This window comes from Pararge aegeria, chromosome 8 (genome assembly GCF_905163445.1).
Source record: "Pararge aegeria chromosome 8, ilParAegt1.1, whole genome shotgun sequence".
NCBI lineage: Eukaryota > Metazoa > Arthropoda > Insecta > Lepidoptera > Nymphalidae > Pararge > Pararge aegeria.
Window position 1 is genome coordinate 17268979 of NC_053187.1, and position 21732 is coordinate 17290710.

Consider the following 21732-nt stretch of genomic DNA (forward strand, 5'->3'; position numbering starts at 1 on the left):
TGTTAGTAAAGGTGCCACTGCCAAAATATGTCTTGCCAAATAATAATGTGATAACAGCAAGTATTGAAACATGTTTATCAACAAATAAAGAGGCCACGATTATTTTTATTCTATTCTTGTGAAACTTCTTAAGCATTTGCTAATAAGAGCACCTATGATAAAAAATATATATAAATATAATTCAGGTTAATGTTTGAAATCTGAATATATAGTATCATACAGGATAAGTAATAACTATAATAAAGTTTATTTTCAATCAGATATTGTTGAACCAATTATTATTGAATCTAGGAATCTGTATCCTATTAATATGAATTTGAATTAACACCCTTAATATGGCATTAATATAATTTAATTTCGAATTTAATAATTAAAAGTTACTAAAACATGAAGAATAGAATTATATAAGCTGTATAAGATGGTATTATCTTGATAGAAAGAAAATATATAATTGAATCTTCAATTTTCAAAAGAAAACACAAAAAGCAGAGGTTCCCAGGCAGTACATTTGCTAAAGAATTTATGTATGCACACCACATCAAATACTTTTATTTTACTTTGCACTTATTGGTCTTAGTTTTATAATCTATCCCAAATTGCATAGAGAAATAATGAAAAGAATTATTAGTTGTTATAATATTGTGTAATTTGTATCATAAGATAACATTCCCACAGAATATACTAGAGTGAGATTATTGATAGCGATAAGATTGTGGTGTGGAACAATCTAAAGCAATGATTTTGCAAGAATGTTTGTAAAATTTGTGTGAGGAAATTTTAATTCTTAACATATGATAATGTGGATTTTGTTAGCTAGAAGGCAAGAATGCAGTTTCAATTGGCTTAAGCCAGAGATCAGATATTTTGATTCTATAAGTTTCACAAAGTACAACCCTCTCCAAAACTAAGAAGACTAAAAAAACCCAAGCAGTCTAATCTGTATGGTGGTACAGACAGTAATCAATGAATAATTAATATTATGAAAAGCAAATATGCACATTCTAATAAGATACCAATAAATATTTTGCAATTTGTCTTTTTAAGATCAGAGTTATCTAGCTATTTTTCAGTTAGAAAAAAATATTATTGAGAATCCAATTAAAATTTCAACATCTTTATGTCATCAACTGTCTACACAACCTATTATAAACAAACAAAACAGAGCTCAGCACTTTACTAACACTTTAATGTTTACCCATGAAATGTAAATAAACAAATAACCTAACTACCATCAATTTGTAAATAATCATAATGCAAGATGCCAAAGTTAATCACTTTTGCCTCTTGCATTTTGTTACACTGTGCAAATCTCTCGTCCACTCTCTGAATGCGATATATGGTTATTAGCAACATTTATGGTTCTCTTGCTAAATCTGTGCATCTTAGCTGATAGTGTTAACCAATAAGACGGAATCCTCTTAGCACAATGATGCTATACAGACACGCATCAGGCCCACTGATTTGTTTAACAGCTGCTGGCAGAAGTTGGTTACAAAGTTGTCATAATTTAGTCAATCTAGTACAGAGAGGTAGCTGTTAAATACAAAATTTCTGATTTACGTTAACAAATAACCATTTAATTAAACTTTGCAATGTTACACTGTGAATGCTAGAAATGTAATTTTTATTTTTATTTTAGTTTTATTATATTTACCCTGGTTATGATGATGGCCATAACAAACACAGCAGAGAATTTTTACAAATTAAATAATAAATATTCAAGGAATACTTAAATTGTCAAATATTCAACTTGTGCTGATTAATTGCTGTTCATGGACAGTATTCTTATTGGGTATGTTTATTTATAAATGAAAATGGGTTATAACTATTTGATTTAGCAATATTATAAGTTGCGACATTTTGAACTTTACTTTTAATGAATCTTTAATTTTTAAATGAAATGATTTTTGAACACCATGTGATGGCAATCTACCTACTATGATTAATAAACATTGACATTTTGTAATATAACCATATCCTTATTTAACCATAGCCATTTTCAAAAGAAGATGAATGACTTACTTTAAAAACTTCCGAGAAGAACCCGGTCCCAATTTTTTCGAGGATAAAGTCATCGAAGGGATACAACGCGGCGACTGCGGTCCTCAAAGCCGTGCAGGAGGACCCGGTCACTCTGCGATCACCTACTTTCTCACCATCACTAACACTTGACTCCGCACAATTTTCATCACAACACGGTCGTTTACTCCGCCCGCCATTCTCCTGGAACCTCCTGCCGGCCCGCGAGTTCGGGCCACGGACGAAACGACCTGACTTCGCGATTTCGTCCAAGTTCGTAAAACTCTCAGCTATCTTTAACACTTTCGTAGGCCTCCGCTCGAAATTCCTCTTCAGTTCAGTGCACTGGTCTTGCATTCTAACTGTTGATCACGAACTAAAGTTAACCATGGTTAGCCCGCTTCGAACATAGTGAACCTCAGTCTCGCACACAAATCCCATTATAATATTTATGTGGCGGCACTTGAAACTACGCGAAACATTGTTATTGTCACAAAAAAAGAATTCGATTTTACGCGAATGTCACTTTCACATATCTCCGAAGCATCCCAGTTTTGTTGGGTCACAGTTAGTTAAAAACTTAACACTCGAGCTTACCGACTTATAGTTCGTATCGTATGTTATTGTGTTTTGTATTATTTAACCGACCAGGCCATTGACTGGCGACGCGCGTAGAAGCAAAGCAACGAAAGCAGAAAGTAAGCAAGCAAGCATTGCCACTGCCACTTCAACTGCATGACGTTTATAATTTAAGTGGTGGCAGAACTGTGGTGTTTTCATCAGTTGACGTTGGCAATACTCTAAGTATCGTTCAGAAATAATTTTGCAAATGTATTTACAATGTCAATTATAATTTATTCCTGAAATTGGCTAATCTGCGTAATGCCAAAAGGAAAACAAAAAAATAATAATAATTTAGTTTAAATTGAGAATATAAATACTACTCCAGAACTCAAAAGTGCAACAGTTCTAATTAACTAAATATGCAATATATTTAGTTATTAGAACTGTCAATAAAGACGTATCGAATATACGTGGTAATCAAGAGGTATTTAAGCTAGCCTTATTCATTGACACCGTAGACTGAGTAATAAAGATTATTACCTACTCAGTCCGCGTAACAATTGTTACGCGGACACATATTAACTTCTGTGTATGGAGGGTAGAGGTAAGGAGAGTCATCTTATATGGTAGAAAAGTTGAAAAAGTGTCCAGTGTATGCGCTAAATAACAGTTCAAAAATCCTCCACAATGGCGCTGGTGGATGCACAGGGTATGGTATGAATGTAGCAATCGTAGATGAATTGAAGTATGCCGTATGGAGGGTAGAGGTAAGGAGAGTCATCTTATATGGGAGAAAAATTGAAAAAGTGTCCAGTTGTTGCGCTAAATAACAGTTCAAAAATTCTCCACAATGGCGCTGGTGGATGCACAGGGTATGGTATGAATGTAGCAATCGTAGATGAATGGAAGTATGCCGAGTTAAAAAATTTTATGTCATTATCGACTAAAGTAGTTAATTATTGAGAATTTCAAAAACTTACGTTGTACAAAATATTGTGGTAAATATAACCTTACTTCCTTGTTTACCTTGTTTATTTTTCAAGCCTACTCTAACAATATTTATATTTGGCGCTTCTTTTAAGAGTTACCCTGATGCAAATGTGGCGCCATCCTAATTTAATACATTTTGACGACACTTTTTCATATACACAGATGACTCTCCTTACCTCTACCCTCCATAGTATGCCGAGTTAAAAAATTTAATGTCATTATCGACTAAAGTAGTTAATAATTATTGAGAATTTCAACAACTTACGTTGTACAAAATATTGTGGGAAATATAACCTTACTTCCTTGTATCTCCATACTTCCTTGTTTATTTTTCAAGCCTACTCTAACAATATATATATTTGGCGCTTCTTTTAAGAGTTACCCTGATGCAAATGTGGCGCCATCCTAATTTAATACATTTTGACGACACTTTTTCATATACACAGATGACTCTCCTTACCTCTACCCTCCATACTTCTGTGGTAATAAAGAGGTAAATACAACGTTCTAGATTTGTCTATGGCAATATTTATTTGAATACCGATGAGCGCGAAATTCACACGCGCAATGTTTAGCTAGTAGGTTTATTCCCAATAGCAATAAAGGTATTTGTTATATAATATAGTAACAAATTAAATCAATGATGTACTGTGTACATGATAACTACCGTTCTCTCGACTAAGTAACAATAAATAACTAAAGTTGGCAAAAACTTGCGTGTGGATGGTTTGGAAACTAACAAGAAGTTGAAGAATTAGGATCAAAATGGATGGAATTAGAAATCGACAAACACTATATATAAATAGCAAGACTTCCGGACGTCCTTCTATAAAATAGTTAAAGGGAAAGTTTTAATATAGGTACCTAGTTAACTTTTGTTCGTCTGTTGCGTTCGTCTTCATCTGTTTTGGTTACCATTGTAATTGTAAATAAATAAATTTATTTATTTTGTTTAACACTAGTTACGTCGATAATATGTACCTATGAATATGAAAATTACCTGTGTTTTTTCATACAGTGACATACGCTCCCATGTTATGGTGCTTTTACACTTACCTACTAAAATCTTGCTAGAGAAGGATTTGTTACATGTTTTCAATGTTACGTCTGATAATGTTTGAATATTTTTTTTTGCGGTGTAGCAACAACATAATAATGATTATTGACCATTAATTCCTTGAGTCTGGAAAGGTTATATTTTCTTTCGACTATGTGCTATATAATGATTCTTGTGAAAATATGCTCGAGCTATTTAGGATTCTAACTCAGGAGTTTGGCCAACTTTGTTGTTAAAAAGGAAAATACTTCAGCTATTTCAGTAGAAACTCATTTTTTTACTAAGTAAGATTTAACTTAGTAAACAATGCGTTCGTTACTGAGGTAACGTTAATTCGATTTTGCATTTTTCTATAACCTTATAAATAGCCACAGATGGTTAATTATTTGCTTATATATTTGCTTATATTATTTGTTAATTATTTGATTATATATTAATGTTTGTTTATTGTTTACCACGAATAGTTGAAAAAGGGATCTACCCTTTTTCAACTATTCGTGGTAAACACTTTAACTGGGTCAATTAAATTTCGGATATCATTTCAAATATCAAACTCAGCTCTGCAGACAAGATGTTCGGGTTCCATTAAGTAGTTAAACATACGATAAATTGCAGAAACGTGGTGCAGACTGACCCCCCATCGTCCCCCGTAGATCTTCGTGCTATTCAGCCTGTCTGTCATGTACTTCAAATAGTAGCAACGTGGTGGGTCTAACCTCAATATTTCTCATGGCTTATAAAAAGATTTAAACAAAAAAAGGCTTCGTAAAAGACGGTACTGATCATGTGAGAAATAAAACAAAGGCTTACAATTTTGCTGTTTATTATCCATGCTGACGACTATATAATATACTTAATTAAATGTATCTATATCACACGATGTAAACCACGATGACAGTGTGTATCAGAGAATCATCCTCAAGATATCAATCCGTTTCAAAATTTGTTCGTTCTGAACTACTGGCGAGTGCATTTTGTCAACGAGCATCTATTAATAAATAGATGGCTTTATATTAACACTATTTATCTTCTGAATATGTTAAATTTGATAATTTAGTCATCGAGGAAATATTTAACAGTGCTGCTTACCAGATAAATGAATGCTACTGTTACTTTACAGGCCATTATGGCAAAAAATTATAGACTTTAAGGATCTCTCAACAGTGACAATGATTATATATAAATAAAGACCTACTTCAAATAAGAATTGTTTTACTTTCTCTAGAAATTAAAAAAAATATTAAGGTTAAAACATAGAGGCCAGGTTTTTAGAGTGTGGAATTACCAGAATTCAGGGCACTTTAACACGTGAGTATGACTTGTTTCACAATTTGATTTGGTTATATCACTAGTTTCGTTGTATCACTTTCAATAAAAAAATGTGATGGTACCTTGTACCTAGTAAGTAAACTTTTAAATAAGTATGCAAGGATTTTGGAATGAGCTTGGATGGCTGGAGTAGCGAGCAACAAGGGGAAACTTCGACGTACAACAGTGCTTAGGTGCGGAAACTACTCAGAGAGAAGAAGAAGTATGTTAACTTAATTTTCATTTTAATTTCATATTCAACATTTCTTATCGCTGCACTGCATGACCTCAGATTGATTATCTATTAAGTGGAGTCTATTTTTTCTTACTTGTCGTATAATTTAAACAATCTTTTTGTTACCTTTTTGTGTATATTTTCAAATTGTTAGGAAAATAATGAAACCTACATTTACATGAAGAAAATCTCTTTTAAAAGTATTTGTTTTATTTATTTTATCGCACTTGTTTTTTTAGTTTTTTAAAACATGTTTTTTTTTAAATAGTTATGAAAAGATTGCTTCAAGTTAGAAAAAATGTAGTATATAAGTATTACTTCCAGGCTGTATAACAGTATCCTCAAGATGATTCTCTTCATATTTCATAAGAAATAACTCTGTCACAATAAAAAATAACAACACTAGGTCAATTATTCACAACTACCTATTAACTATTAAAAATTTAACGCTCAATAGCTATAAATACAAATATATTATTGCTGTCGCGATTTTATATCTAAACCTTAACTATCTAGTTAACTATACATTAATCTCATAGTGAGTATTCGTTCTTTCTTATCTAAATGTATATTCTATAATTATCTTAGTATTGCTTGATGAAGGAAAACATTGCTTCCCTTAGAAAGTTGTAACAAATACGTATTAACTATAAAAGCAACCATCAAATGGCGCATTTGTAACAATCGTGAATATGAAATTTACAGCTTCCTTCTCATTCTAGAATAAACGATTTACCCTAAATAATATTACAGTACTATTACCTCATAATTTACAACGATGTTCTTGCATAGTCAAGTATCTAAAAGTTTTAGATGTATTTCGCTAAACGTATTGTTCTCATTGCACTATAAAGTGACATAAATTTATAGGCGAGACAACATTAATCTTTTTTTGGTGTTGTTTTTTTTAGACATCTCAACGTAAAACTGCAATACCTTAATTTAATTGATGTTTACAATGGTTCCGTGCTGAGGTATGATTTCGTTGTAATTTTAAATAGTGTTAATACTGCAACTTTAGCAATTATTAACTTAGGCTACCTTTCCGAGAATAAAAAAGAAGCTTTAAAGTTATTGCCTTATCACAATCATTTGCAGAATCTACATTCCACAAGCAACCCAGAAATTCTGGAATACCTTTAAATTTATGCAAGTTTAAAAATAATATTTTTTTAGTATGTACTTTTGTTCGAATAAGCTCCAGAAGAAACAACTAAATATATGGTTATCTCCGGTTTTGAAATGTTAGGTCTGCAATTATGATTGTAATAGAGCTGTGGGTATAGCTAACTTTAAAAATAGTTTAATTAGGGATGAAAAGTATGGAGTAGAAATATGTTTTATTAAATGCAAAGTTATTAAATAATAATATCAGAATGGTTAGGTGGTTGTATGTCAGTTTGTACATCAGGGATTAATTCCTAATGTACAAAGAAAAAATATTTATAACTTTTAACAGATGGGCGGTGATAGAAATAGGAATGGTTTTCACTTTAAAATGAGGGAAAATCAAAGAAAGATACAAAATTATAAGCTTTGTGTTTAAGATAAAGAGGCATAGGTACTTATTGTTCAGTACCCGTATTAATACCTCGTCAAACTGTACACCCTAAAAATGACATATAATTGACGGTCGTAATATAAAATGATTTTACTGCCATAACTTCGTATGATAAAATTAGCATTGCACTAGGTAAGCAAAATAATAGTTTTTGTTACCAATCTTTTCCAGTTCAGAATTGAATGAATGTAATAGTGAACTAACTATATTTATATTCTGTAATATATACTTATGAAAAGAGAATTTCTGACAGTGAGTTTCTTAATAGAAAGCGGTTTCTTTGATTAATTGATTCTTGCTTTGCTGATCTGAAACCGAGACGAAATTATCAAATTCAATCATGGCGTGGTTATTATAAACATAAAGCTTACAATCTTGTGTTAACATTTGAATATTTGGAGTATCTAATCATTTGAACACAGTTCGTTCATAGAAAACATAGCGCTAAATTATTCTAGCTACACAATAACACGTTACAATAACTTTGTACATCTTTACTAAGCTTCGGGTTCGATATTTTTCTAGTAAACATTGTTAACATGAATGTTATTCAAATGAAACATAATAAAATTCTTGGTAATCAAATACATGTATGGTGTGAATTAAAAGCAGGAAACTAAAAATGTTTTCTTTCACAATATGTCTGTGTGTGAAACAAATTATATATTATTGGTCAAGCGCACATTGCTCATAATATTAGGGTACTTCTGCTGGGAGGTATACAACGGGTTCCCCGGGCGACTAACAAAGCCAACAAGAGGGACATGCCGTGGTGGTTTTAGTTTGGGTATTATAACCCTTTAGAGGGGGGAGTCCCACATAACCTCCGTCCTGCCCAAGGGTCGGAGGTAGCAATAAAGCTTTTTTACCACGACAAAAAAAGGGGACTTCTGCTTGTCTGAAAATGTTTTTTTAATTTTCGAAACGTCTACAAATATTTTCACATTTTGCGATTCCTTGAATAATCTCATAATACAGCACCAACAGATTTTCAATTATTAAAATAAGTATTGGGGCAGTATTCTGTATGACCCGATTGTAGTAGTAACCAAACACAGTAATTATATGTATTGTAAAAAAACTCAAATTGTAGATATATTGTGAAAGAAGCTTAAGTTACCTTAACAATTTGAGAAATATACAGTCTTCGATGCTGTGATTAAAGCTAATTTATTTTTTGTAAGTTATAATTTGTATGCCATAATTTTATACATATTATATAGTGGGAGATATTTATTTGAAACTACTACTTATAAGTTATAATACATAAAAGAACTTATGAGTAAGAATTTATAATATTTAAAATAAAACATTTTATATTTCTTTTTAAGGTTTATATTATAATTTTAATAATAATGTGCGTCAATAAATGTATTTATTATAGATTATATAGTGTCCCAAATCCTCTATAGGTTTAGGGTAAGCTGTAATTAAAGTTAAAATTAGGTAACTTAACTTACCTTTACTCTCAAAGGTAAGGTTAGCTAATTTAAAAATGAATGTATAAGATTCTTGTCATATAAATATTCAACTTAAAATGTTAAATTTTTTAGAAGTTATCTTGAGGTAAAACTACTTTCAAAGTCTACCTGTAAAAATGTGAAAAAATTTTTGCACTGCGTCGTAATATAAGCCTTGAAAGACATGATTACGGAGTGATACTTAAATTTATCCTATGAGTTACATCATACGTAATGAAATATTATTACATTCATAACTTTGTTTAAGTGTAAAATAAGCTATGAATAACATGCATGTGCTCAAAATTATTTTATACTTTTAAACCAAAGGCAGTTCATAAATAATATAACTCTTTATAATCAAATATACCTAGGGATATTTATTTACCATTTTATCTCACTAGGTATATTCTGATACGTTGCTTAAGTGAAACGTGAAATTCAAATATTTTATCATAAATTCGCTTTCGCTAATTTTGAACTATTATATTTTGCGAGACTTCTAATATCTAACCAAAAAAATATATACCTAGCTCTGACAGACAGTATCATATATTAAAGTTCCTTTTACCGATGTTACCATATTTTATTACACACTCTAAAACCAAAGAATTAAAGATGATTCCTTCACCAGTAGTTATTAATAAACATTTATTTCACAACCATTTGCACCATCTCTATCATCATTCGAAACAATATTACAAAATATTGAAGTACGAAATTTTAATAACGCGGATAAAAACATTCAAAAGCAGTAGGATTCTGAATACTTTAATTGTGTGAAAGTGGAAGGAGCTGTACTTATGTTTAGTCACTAAGGTGTACCAAAAGTAGTATTGAATTAAGCATTGTTTCGTTAAATTAATAATAATTATTTATTAAGTTGATGAAAATTAATAGGACTTGTTTTCAAATTCAAGTAAAACATTTTCTTAAATCAATCTCTAAGGACAATACGCAGCTAAATAGTTTTATTGTAAAATAATGACATCAAATTTGTCTGTTCAAATTTTAATTATAACTTACCTGTATACACAACATATTAAATAATACCAACTAAATCTAAAACTTATAAATAGCATGATGAGCAATTTTAAAATACATTAAAAAATAATGTAACAATGTGTGAAATGAACATTTTTATCTAAGCTTTTAATATAATTACAACAGTACACGTATCTATGTGAATCACCTCCGTATTATAAAATGCAGGATGACCGCGGTCATATGGATGATGTACGTTGAAGGTAGTTGAGATGGTTGTCCGTTAGGCTTGTCCTGACATTTACCTAAAACAAAGAAGGTCGATGATGAAATTTCTTAATTACTAGTAAAGTGTGTAGCAAAATGTTTAATCTGTGCTACGTAGCAATACTTACAGGTAAGTTAAAAAAAAAAGAATTATATTTCTACCAATTCTGCATGAACATTGAGTTTTGTTCAATTCTTAAACTTTTTTCCATATGTAAACGAAAGATTTTTTCTCTAAATTAAAAAAATATATTAAGGGAGAACAACGCTGTTCGAACCCACTTAAAACCTCAGCGCTCACCGCTGTAGCAGGTGGATATATTACTAGTATCATGATAACGAACAACGGTTTTTGACGTCGTTGTCTGGTCTTGTCTGGTGGAAGGCTTCGGCCGTGGCTAGTTGCCAACGAAGACGTGCTTAGCGATTTAGCGTTCCGGTATGATATCGCGCAGAAACCGAGTAGGTTATCAAAATCATCAACCCATTACTAGTCTACTACAGGACACGGGTCTCCTCGCACAATGAGAAGGGGTTGAGGCCGTAGTCCACCACGCTGGCTCAGTGCGGATTGGTGGACACCACATACTTTTAATATAAATAGAACTCTCAGGCATGCAGGTTTCCTCACGATGTTTTCCTTCACCGTTAAAGCAAATTATATGTGATTTATTAAAACGCATATAACTTAGAAAAGTTAGAGATGCGTGCTGGGATTCAAACTCGGCCCCCCCAAAAGTAAAGTCGACCTACCCACTGCGGTAGCACTACTTCAGTAGGGGTATGGATTAACTATAACTGCCATACTCCGCAAAAGGTTAGCCCGCTACCATCTCAGACTGCATCACTTTACACTGGGTAAGATTGGCAGGGATTACCTACTTGTAGTGAAACGAAAAATATAAGACACCAACCTGTAAATGCAGCGTCAAACAACATGGCCTCTGGCTCTGACACAGCTCGCTCGCAGTTAGCAGCCGACCGTGCCACTGTCAGAGCTCCGTCCCTGGGCTCCCGGCTCACGAAGCAGTACCGCCGAGCTGCCGTGCTGTCCCGGGTAACCGGGGTGGTCACCACGAACGATGCGCCGTTCTCATACCAACCGCCGTGGCATATGTATACTGGAAATAATTTCGTACATTTAGGAAAAATTAACTCAATTACTGAAGACAAAATTAACTGAAGTCATGGACAATGCGTGTTGCTAGTGATGACTTATGGCTCCGGCTCCTCTCGGTAGAATCTGCTTTCCGAACCGGTGGAAGAGTTGACGTTTGACGACAAACAGACTGACTTGACGTCTCAAAAGTGCCTACAAACTGGGCCTACTTAAAATAAAAGAAACGAAAAGTGGTCGCTATGGTTCTCATAAGAATGCTCCGAGCCACTCATTGGGTGATGGTGAGAGGTAGTATCTCTATGTGATTAAATCAGGAATGAGGAGGTCCGTAGAAGAATCAGAGTTACCAACGTAGTTCAGTGGCTCGCAAAGCTGGTGCGGCAATGGGCGGGCACATAGCTCAAAGAACCGATGGACGTTAGGATCCCAAGGTGCTGGAAAGGCGACCTCACACCGGTCAACGCACTGTTGTTAGACCCCAATTAGGTAAACAGATATCGTAAAACCAGTCGCAGGGAGCCCTAGACCCAAGAAGCACAAGACCGTGGTATATGGACCTCCCTACATAAGGCCCATGTCCAGCACATGGACGTCCATTGGTTGACATCTCGGAAAAATCCGGAGAAATCGGAACATCCATCGCAAGACTAAGGTGAAACTAATGCTCTCCAGAATTAATTCGTCTGAAATGTGGTGCTGTCGCCAAATGCTATGGACTGCGCATCGCACAAATGTGTGATAAAATAAATACGACTTTAACAAAAAGATAAGATAAGTTTGGTAAATTTTATTATGACTGAAGAAAAACCGATGAGCGATGTAAGTCTCATAGTCACACCAAAAATAGGTATTTTTATTGTAGGTACGAGTATGTGTGGTGTTTTGAAATGAAACTCACCTGTTACTACTTCCTTATTATCACAAGTGGAATAAAATTCCATGTTCTTATTAGAATTGCACCCGACTGCCAGCCTACTATACACTCCGCCAGCGCAACTCGGTTCTTCCGACTGTCTTCTACTCCTCAATATCGGAGTACTTGACACATTTCTTACGCTAAAATTGAACAGTCTAGTGTGGTTAACTCTATGATTATGTTCAAACATTGCTTTGTCTCGCTTACTCCTATTTCTCTCTCGCTCACTCATACGAAAACTTCGTTTGTGTCTGTGGTTCGAGATTATGTATTTCCCAGAATATGGGCATTCTTTCGATTCTGGATTACTAGCTGAAACACAAAAGTTAGCAAATTAGAAATATAATATCATGCAGGAGCTTGTCTAGGGTCTAAATATAGATATAAATATCCCAAATTGTTTTGAGTACTCAATAGGATTGCAGTAGTGCAGAGACAGTGGTGCCAGTTCTACACATGTCCAAAAAAGGTGCCACCCTTTTTTACACAAAACATAATGTAAGCGATGCCACTACTTTTAGACTTGTCGATTTCGTAAAACAAAATTGAAAACACCATCAGCAAAAGTAAATCCTTCTTTTCTTTTGACATATATTTTTACAACAATAACCTCCAACGATTACTGAAGATCTTCAAACATTAACAACGAAACTATTTAGATTTTACATCCGATTCGAAAGATAATCAAAAAGTGTAATTTTAACCATAACTTATAGTAACACATAACACAGCAAATCCAGTTATCAGTTTTGTTATTTAAATCCTATTTCTAAGATATCTTTCTTAGAAAAATAGTTTGTACAATATATTCCATTCCATTATGGCATTCCATGAGAATTACTTCACATGATAAGGCACATCAATTCAGTTCTAAATATAGTGGACTTTTTCGTCACAACACCTCCTGCAAAGTGTTTCCCTGTGACCTGAGGCGTAGGTGTAAAGCCTCACCGGCAATCATGACCTTCACACCGAAACACAGCATTGCAACAATGCTGCTTAGCGCCAGAAATAAGCACGGTAGTTCCCGGACGAGCTCTGTCACAAAAAGCTTTACTACAAAAATAAAACAATAAAGACTCAATAATATACAAAAATATAGCTTTAAAAACATTAATAAATAAAATCAACCTACCAACTAAAGTAACGTAAGGTGCTGTGACAGCGTTAAAATGGTGGGTGGAACAGGCATCGTCTGGCCTAGAAGTGGGGGTGCCCCGCTGTAACTCCGCTATATAGGTGTCCCGCCGGTACAGCACCACGCACACGTAGCGAGTTGCACTAAAAACATACACCAGTACATCGTTATCATTATGTAGGCCTTCCGAAAAGTGTAAAGGAAGAGATGAACAAAAAAAATACACTCGCAAAGTTAAAACATATTTTTTGAATCAATCTGTATAGTACCAATTCAAGACAATCCAATTGACTGCCCAATTGTGCAGAGGGCAGCGACCCTGCTGTTTCCAAGGAAAATGTTTGTGTGTTGAACATTGAGATTTTTCAGTGTCTGGGTGTTTATTTATATATTATAGTATTTATGTATATTATTTATAAAAAATATTCATCAGTTATTTTAGTACCCAAACCACAAGCTGGGCTTACTTCGGGGCTATATGACAATGTTTGTATCGTCGTAGTACATTAAAAAAAAGAAACCCTCCTACATACTTTAAGCTAGCAGCGATGTTACAATTTACGAATGTTGAGCGATTTATTTGCCTACCCACAAGTATGTTTCATTTTTTATATTTTGCACTAGCCTTATCTTAAAAAATGTTTTATTAGATAACATGGCGCTCAGTAAAAGCAAATGTGAGTATGTGGCACTTCATTTAATATAATTTGGCATGTTTTTATTTAAAGATGAAGATTTAATAAATAAAATGTAAACCAATGGAAGTCCACTGCTGGACTGTCTTTTGTAGGGAGTTTGAAATACCTTATCTCGTGCTGCTGGGGTCAGTTCTCCGAGCTTTGTACCCCGCCCAGCTACATTACATTCTATCAAATGTTTGAGATAATAAGCGAGGCACTGGCGTGGACATTAATAATTGCCTATCATCATATCTGTGTGATAAACATGAATGTGTTTTACTGTCTGGGTTTTTATATGTACTTATGTTATAAGGATTTATATATATTATTGAAATATAATAAATGCAAAAGTATGTATAGATGGATCGATGTTTGTTACTCTTTTATAAGTAGTATGCATTCGATCGCTGTCCCATATGCTTTTCGACTCGCTGTTATCTGTGAATAGTTATGCCCTTTATCTCCGACAATATTTATCCGATCTTCATTAAAATTACACAATACCTGCTTGATAGTATACACTTTCAAATTAAGAATTATTAAAATTGGTTCAAATTTAACGGAGCTGTGAAGTAAAATTTATAAAAAATTTCATCTCATTTCCCGAGAGAAGTTTATTGTTTATCGGGATAAAAAGTAGCCTATATGTTGACCCGGAATACTAAATTATATATTATACCACTAATTATATATTATTATACCACTATACCAAATTTGATTTTAATCCGTTCAGTAGATTTCACGTGATGCCCTGACAGACAGACAGACAGACAAAAATTAAATAAAAATCTGTTTTGGACTCAGTATCGATTATAAAGCATCCCCCGGTCAAAATTTTCAAAATATATTAAATGTACAGAAATCTTACAGTTTTATTATAAGTATAGATTATGCTTAATAATATGCTTTATTAATTAACCAACTTACCAGTGGTGCTGCCAATGTGCTACCAGGGCGACAGAGTTGCCGCTAGGTGAACTCGCTTTGACATAAACACAGTGCACTTTGATCTCAGCCCCCGTTTGATTGGTGATGCGCAATGTGGCGTTGCGCTGGTAGAAAGTGTAGTTGCTGCTGAAGTCGAGGGTGTGCCATGTATGCGAGAACGTCATCCATGATGGAAACTGGCAGTTGAAGCGAACTGATACTGGAAAAAAGTTAGTTAACTTACTTATGAGTTAAGCAAAGCTTTTTTTTTCTTTTTTATAGTAATAATTCATGGACCAACCAGATGGCCCAAATAATCGCTTTTAACCAGAGCAACACTTCCCAGGACATGTTAGGAGAACGTCCTGCAACCACGCCCTACGCAGCAACAATGCTGCCGCTAAGCAGCATTGTTGCTGCTTAGCAGCATCCTCAGGAGACATTGACTTTACAATGAATTATTGTTGTAAAGTCAACCTCTCCTGAGGGTGCTCCGTTTTTTTGTTTTTTGTTTGCAGAGCAAAACGTATGTAGAGGGTACATTACAAAAGATCTGTTTTGTATGGAGTATACAGACTAAAGAAATTATAAATTACACCACACAAATTTCTTTTCGCGGAGTATAGAAAATTCAGTTTAATTTCTTCTATCCAATATGTGATATATTATATATTTACATGGCACATGTACGAACGTCACATAGAACCAATAGTACAAAATTCCGCCCGAACAATTAGAATTTAATTACATTTTACGGCCGATTGGCGCAGTGGGCAGCAACCCTGCTTTGTGTCCTAGGCCGTGGGTTCGATTTCCACTGGCAAATGTTTGTGTGATGAACATGAATGGTTTTCAGTGTCTATAAGTATTTACGTATATTATTCATAAAAATATTCATCAGTCAGCTTAGTAACCATAACACAAGCTACGCTTACTTTGGGGCTAGATGGCAATGTGTGTAGTATATTTATTTATTTTATTTATTTATTTATTTGCTTAAAAAAGCATTGTAATTGTAAAATAAAACTTCGCGGATATTTAGTTAACACTACTACGATGGTATGCCGTGTGGTGACGTCAGATCAGAATGCAGTTATCACCACACCTCTTCTCGTAGTCGTACGAAGCGACTACAGGAATATTACACAGAAGTGACAGCAGCGTCCTCTGTGCTACTACTATCTGTGGCCACAAATGTCGAATGGACTAACCGCCCCCTTGGAAGAGTAGTCCAGCAGTGGACTTATAGGCGTTGATAAGTGATTGTAGTACCTAATGGAGTAGAAGAAAAATAAATGGTAATAACCTCTTTTCAATGCCATAGTTCTAGATCCTTCCGTAGCACTGAACAGTCCATTGCAAGTTGCGTCACCTGACTGCGCGACTCTGTACTCAACACCTCCAGCAGGAGTCGGTCCTTCCTTCATATTGCTGCCTGACGCTGGAAATATAACAGAATATTTTAATTAATTTCGCTATTTAGTCTTTGCAAATGCCAAACTTGATAGTAAAACCCCTTCAAAAAATCGTGTGTGTACTTATGTACACGCGTTATAAGTTATACTTCTTTGACGTAACAAGATAAAAATCTTTACAAAAATATTTCGCCTTATTATAGTATAATACGTTTGTAGAAAAAAGTATAACTTCAAAAATAAATAAAAATCAAAATCGTAGCACGCCCGAAATTAATAATCTTCAGAGCGAAGATTAACTTTAATAATTTTGTATTTCAAAAATTATACACATCTTCGTTTACTGGTTTAGAGTTTTTTTTGTTGTCTTGTGAATTTTGTTTTCCTTCAAAAATGCTTTTATGCACAATATCATAGAAAACTGCTCACACACTCAAACTCCTAAACTTAATTCTATTTTAAAAAAAATTATTTACTAAATAAAATCACACAAACACAAGGAACACAAAATGTAGATTTTACAGAATTCAGCTTAAATAAAGTCACAAATATTTCTTTATTTATTATTTTTTCTCTCTGTGGGTACAAACCCAAAAACAAATGCTTTAATAAAATTAAACGTATATAATCGCCTTTGTGTAAAAATAAAAAAAAAAGGTTTCGACATGAAAAAAAATCATTAATCTTAATAAGGAAACCAAAAAAATACAAACCAAAATTCAACTAAGTCTTACCAATACCATTTGTCTTCTCGTAGACGAAGCATCTGTACCGGTCCTCGTTGCTGGTGGCGTGGTTGTGGTGCAGCTTCCCCACCAGGAACCGAAGGCTGCCTTCCTTCCACGTCGCCAGGCATTCCAGCTCCTCCACTGGAATCAAAAGGAAGAATGGAGTCAAACATCTTCTTATGAGTGATAATATAAATTTAAAATTGAATAAGCCCCGACTTTCAATACAGTGTACATTATTCGACTAGTCAAGCCATTTGATATTTAGGGTGTTGGAAAACATGAAATATAATTCGCGGTTTTATAGGCGGTCTTCTTATGTTTTAAATTTGTCATCGTGTATTCTATTAGTCGGGCCCTTTTTATTTTGATACTCATGGGCCATATTGAGGGAGTTGTGAAAATTGAAACATAATTCGCTGATTTGTTTCGCCAAATACAAGTACACGTCTACCTAACTCTCCCATCTTACAGCGCCAAGAGACGTATGGCCGTATGTAGAATACCTAGTAGCAATCATTTCCCATTAATTGTACTAATTTGGCCTTTACCTCCCTCTGTTCCTCGCAGAACATTTCAAGTCACAACCTATTACCGGCCCACTACAGGACACAGGTCCGCTCCCACAATGAGAAGGTGTTAATGCCTTAGTTCACGCTGACCCAGTGCGGATTGATGTACTCCACACACCTTTGAGAACATTATCGAGAACTCTCAGACATGCAGGTTTCTTTATGATGTTTTCCTTCACCGTTGAAACAGGTGATATTTTAATTACGTAAAACGCACATAACTAAGAAAAGTTAGAGGTACGTTCTGGGATTCGAACTCGGCCCCCCACGAAGGTGAAATCGAGCTCCTAACCACTGCTATATAACGGTTTTAATGATGATGTTAATGAAATTAAAATAGATAAATTAATTTAGAAAGATAAAAAAAAAAATAATAAATAATATAATAAAGATTTAGCCAAATATTAATTAAATCAAATCGAAATCAATATCAAATCAAACATATGAAACTCAAATTTAGAATCAGTAGATAAGAAATGTCAAAAGTTTATAACGCCAATTACAGAAGGTACTAAGATTTGTATAGGGTGTGACCCAAATAATTATTAATTAAACTTTAGCTGTATCTACCAATTAGGAGATGCCGTAAGATCCAGATTTGTCGCTATTCGCCAATCAACAATCTCAAATATTCCCCCAAGTCGGCTGCAGCAAGTTTGCTAACAAGCAACAGCAGAACGAACCCGCCGGGAACCGTCACTTAAAATAGCCAAGTTATTTCTATTGTCTTTATAAATACAATAAGAATCTCGCGACGTCGCGTCTCCGCGTTATAGAAGTTTTGAGAAAAGCATCACCTAATTTTTAAAGGATAAATAAAGATGCTTTTTAGTCTGAATAGTATGTTGAAGCGACAGTTTTTAACATCAGTTAAACAGACAGTTTTAAGAAATCGGTTAAAAATAGGACATTACATAAACTACTCATTACCTATGGCACAGTTTTTTATTTCAATATCCTTGTCCTTTCTTATCGTCAAAGTTGTGTTTTGTTAAAAATCCCACTTGATCAACAAATAGCGAAACAGAGAAAAAACGTGACATTAGCGGCCTCTAGCATTTTAGATAAATTATTGTAAGATAATAAACGAAAATATCCGTAACATTTTTTGTAGACGCTTCGGAAATTCCTCTAGTGTATCTAAAATTAATGGTTTAAATTATTGTGTTTCAAGGTTTATATTTTGGTTCACTTTATATTATTTAATTTTAAGTTGGCATTGTTATTTAATTTCACAGTTTTGATACCTTAATTTTCTAAAATTTTGTATAAAATGGAAAAATAATTTTATAATTAAGGTGTTATTATAATTTGCATACCATAGATTGGCAGATTGTAGCATGGAACTTGTCTTGTTGTCAGATTTGAATTTGTATTTGAATTTTAGAGAAATTCCATAGACTGTAAACGCACGCGTTCTAAAATCAATTTAGAATGCCATGTCAAAGTTTTTTAAATTTTTGACAAGAAAAGAGGCCAAATGACAAAACTTACAAGCCTGGTTTAATCTTGGTTAGGTACCAAAATGAAATATTTTAAACCAAATAATATAGCAGTAGTAGCTAGCATTTTAAATTAAAGTTAAATATCTTCACAACAGAATCTCGTGGCGAGTTATTTTAGAGCGTCAATTAAACAATACTAGGATTTTCAACAGTTCAGTTCAGCGAGAAGCCGAGCATCTTTTGCAAAGCAATCTGGCGCGCAAGCAGAAGCAATGTTTCGCAGCAAAATAATCTCAAACCATCAGTGTTTTAGCAACATCACCATGTAAACCTGATGGTTCTATGAGAATGGTAACTATGCCATGAGACTGGATTGTATTAGTTTGAGAAGAAACATCCCGAAAACGTCTACCAGATATAGGTACTTTTGCAGTCCGCGAATGTCAAATTTCTTTACCAACAGGCCACACAGACTGCCGAGTTCCCACAGCGGTTTTCTGAGGGAAATTTGCTAGAGACTGGATCGTATTCTTCTAAAAAGAAATATGTCAAAAAAGCCCTAGGAACTTTGGTAGTCCTGGTATGCAGAAATGCCTCCTTTCCAAGGATTGTTGTAGTACAGCGGTGTCACCTGAGATATAAAGCGACAAGAATTCTCTCGTCAAATAATTTACCAAAAACAAAACTTTTTAAATTTTAGTAGGGGTTATTCACCATCTTATTAATAGAGTAAGTAGTGAACTGGCGGGTTATTTTAGAGCGGCCATTAAACAATAGTGTAGGATTGCCAGCAGTTGAGTTTGCGAGCTGCCGACCATCTCGTAAAACGATATTGAGTAGCTGTGAAGCAATCTGGCCGCTTTTATTTTTAGCATTTTACTATTTATTGTTAGCGGACTTTATTGTGATCTTCCATTTTGTGGGATTTCTGCACCTAATCAGCATAACGACCGATGAAAATGTATTTAGAAGACGCCGTTAATTTGGTTTATTTTGCAGAATAGTTTTTTCGTTTTATAGCCCAGTGGGTAATTGACTTCACTTTCGGGGGGCCGAGTTCGATAACCAGCACGTTACTCTAACGTTTCTAAGTTATGTGCTATTCAAGCAATTAAAATATAACTTCAAAGTTGAAGGAAAACATCGCGGGGAAACCTGCAGGCTGGAGAATTCTCCATAATGTTCTCAAAGGCGGGTGGAGTCCACTAACTCGCATTGCGCCAGCGTGGTGGAATACGGTCTTAACCCCTTCTCATAGTTGGAAGAGACCCATGGGTTTATATGATGTTGATGATGATAGCAAACAAGCTGTAGTTTGCGTTTTTGCACCGCCTTTAATACCGTTTTTTAAGAAGAATAAAACGGTTAAAAAGAAGCCTACGTTACTTTCAGCTCTTTTAAACTAACTCTATGCCAAAAATTACGTCTAACTAAGCAACCGATTGCTTAGGGACAAACAAACACACTTTCGCGTTTATAATATTTAGTGAGGATTATAGCAGATTGTACTTAGTGATCTGAGAGAAGTAAGTGAAAGTAAGGCACTAAGACTAGGAATTATCTAACAGCATTGAGGAACATACTGCCACCATCGAATTATGACTAAGTGGTAAAATAATTATAATTAATTTTTCTAAAAACAATGTAAACAGGTAACCAGAAAATATCACCCTTTCTTTTGGTTTTAAGTTTTTATTTGTCCCTGAATCCATGGCGCCTTTTTTGTAAGTTCTGGGTGTTTTTTTTTGGCCGAATTTATGATTTTTTATTCATTATTTATTTGTTTGTTCTTTTGTTTTCACCATCATATAAGTTTAAAGTTACCTGTGCTTTCGGAGCCGTAAACGTCTGGGCATGCTTGATAGTTGAGCAGTAGTCTAGAATCTTCTGTGCAACTTTCTATGGACGAAGCTGGTATCTTGCAATCTCCGTGCCCCCTGAAATTTAACACACCATGTTTATATCATTAACGTACACATATAAATGATCAAGAGCAGCCTTCAATGGGCAGCATCACATGGGCAGAAAATCCTCAGGATAACCATCATCCGCTGGGGTAGAGAGTTCTAAAATGAGACCGCGTATCAATTCATGCATTGAAGAACGATTCAGCCTGATGGATGAATCGAGATGAAAGAACTGGCGGGATTTGAACGAGAGCCGAGGAAAGCATTCCCATTCCAGATTAAATGTCTAATCTGGAATGCTTTCCTCGGCTCTTGATGGACTATGGATTTCTGGATTCATCTTTAACAATACATTACCGACCCATTGTAGGGCACGGGTCTTCTCTCAGAGTGGGAATGGTTTCAGCTCAGCCAAGTGTGGATCGGTGGTTTATATTTA

The 21732-nt window shown here is 34.3% G+C and overlaps 2 protein-coding genes across 4 annotated transcripts in view; both read right to left on the reverse strand.

Moving 5' to 3' along the window:
• LOC120625583 (dual specificity testis-specific protein kinase 1) overlaps positions 1-2736 on the reverse strand; it is a 134081-nt gene extending 131345 nt beyond the window's left edge. Inside the window, exon 1 of the mRNA XM_039892642.1 lies at positions 2023-2736. Within this exon, the coding sequence (XP_039748576.1) occupies positions 2023-2376 (354 nt within the window). The 5' untranslated portion in view covers positions 2377-2736. The remainder of the gene's footprint in view (positions 1-2022) is intronic.
• Positions 2737-10290: 7554 nt separating this feature from the next.
• The window catches only part of LOC120625821, a 144234-nt gene continuing 132792 nt past the window's right edge, over positions 10291-21732 (reverse strand). For 2 of the 3 annotated variants that reach the window (XM_039893050.1, XM_039893049.1), the window contains exons 6-13: positions 21211-21323; positions 17376-17510; positions 16533-16667; positions 15227-15446; positions 13617-13762; positions 12464-12793; positions 11360-11566; positions 10291-10483 (exon numbers count right to left, since the gene is read on the reverse strand). In XM_039893050.1, coding sequence (XP_039748984.1) covers positions 10383-10483; positions 11360-11566; positions 12464-12793; positions 13617-13762; positions 15227-15446; positions 16533-16667; positions 17376-17510; positions 21211-21323 — 1387 coding nt within the window. In that variant the 3' untranslated portion in view covers positions 10291-10382. The remainder of the gene's footprint in view (positions 10484-11359; positions 11567-12463; positions 12794-13616; positions 13763-15226; positions 15447-16532; positions 16668-17375; positions 17511-21210; positions 21324-21732) is intronic. The other variant, XM_039893051.1, reaches the window with a different exon arrangement.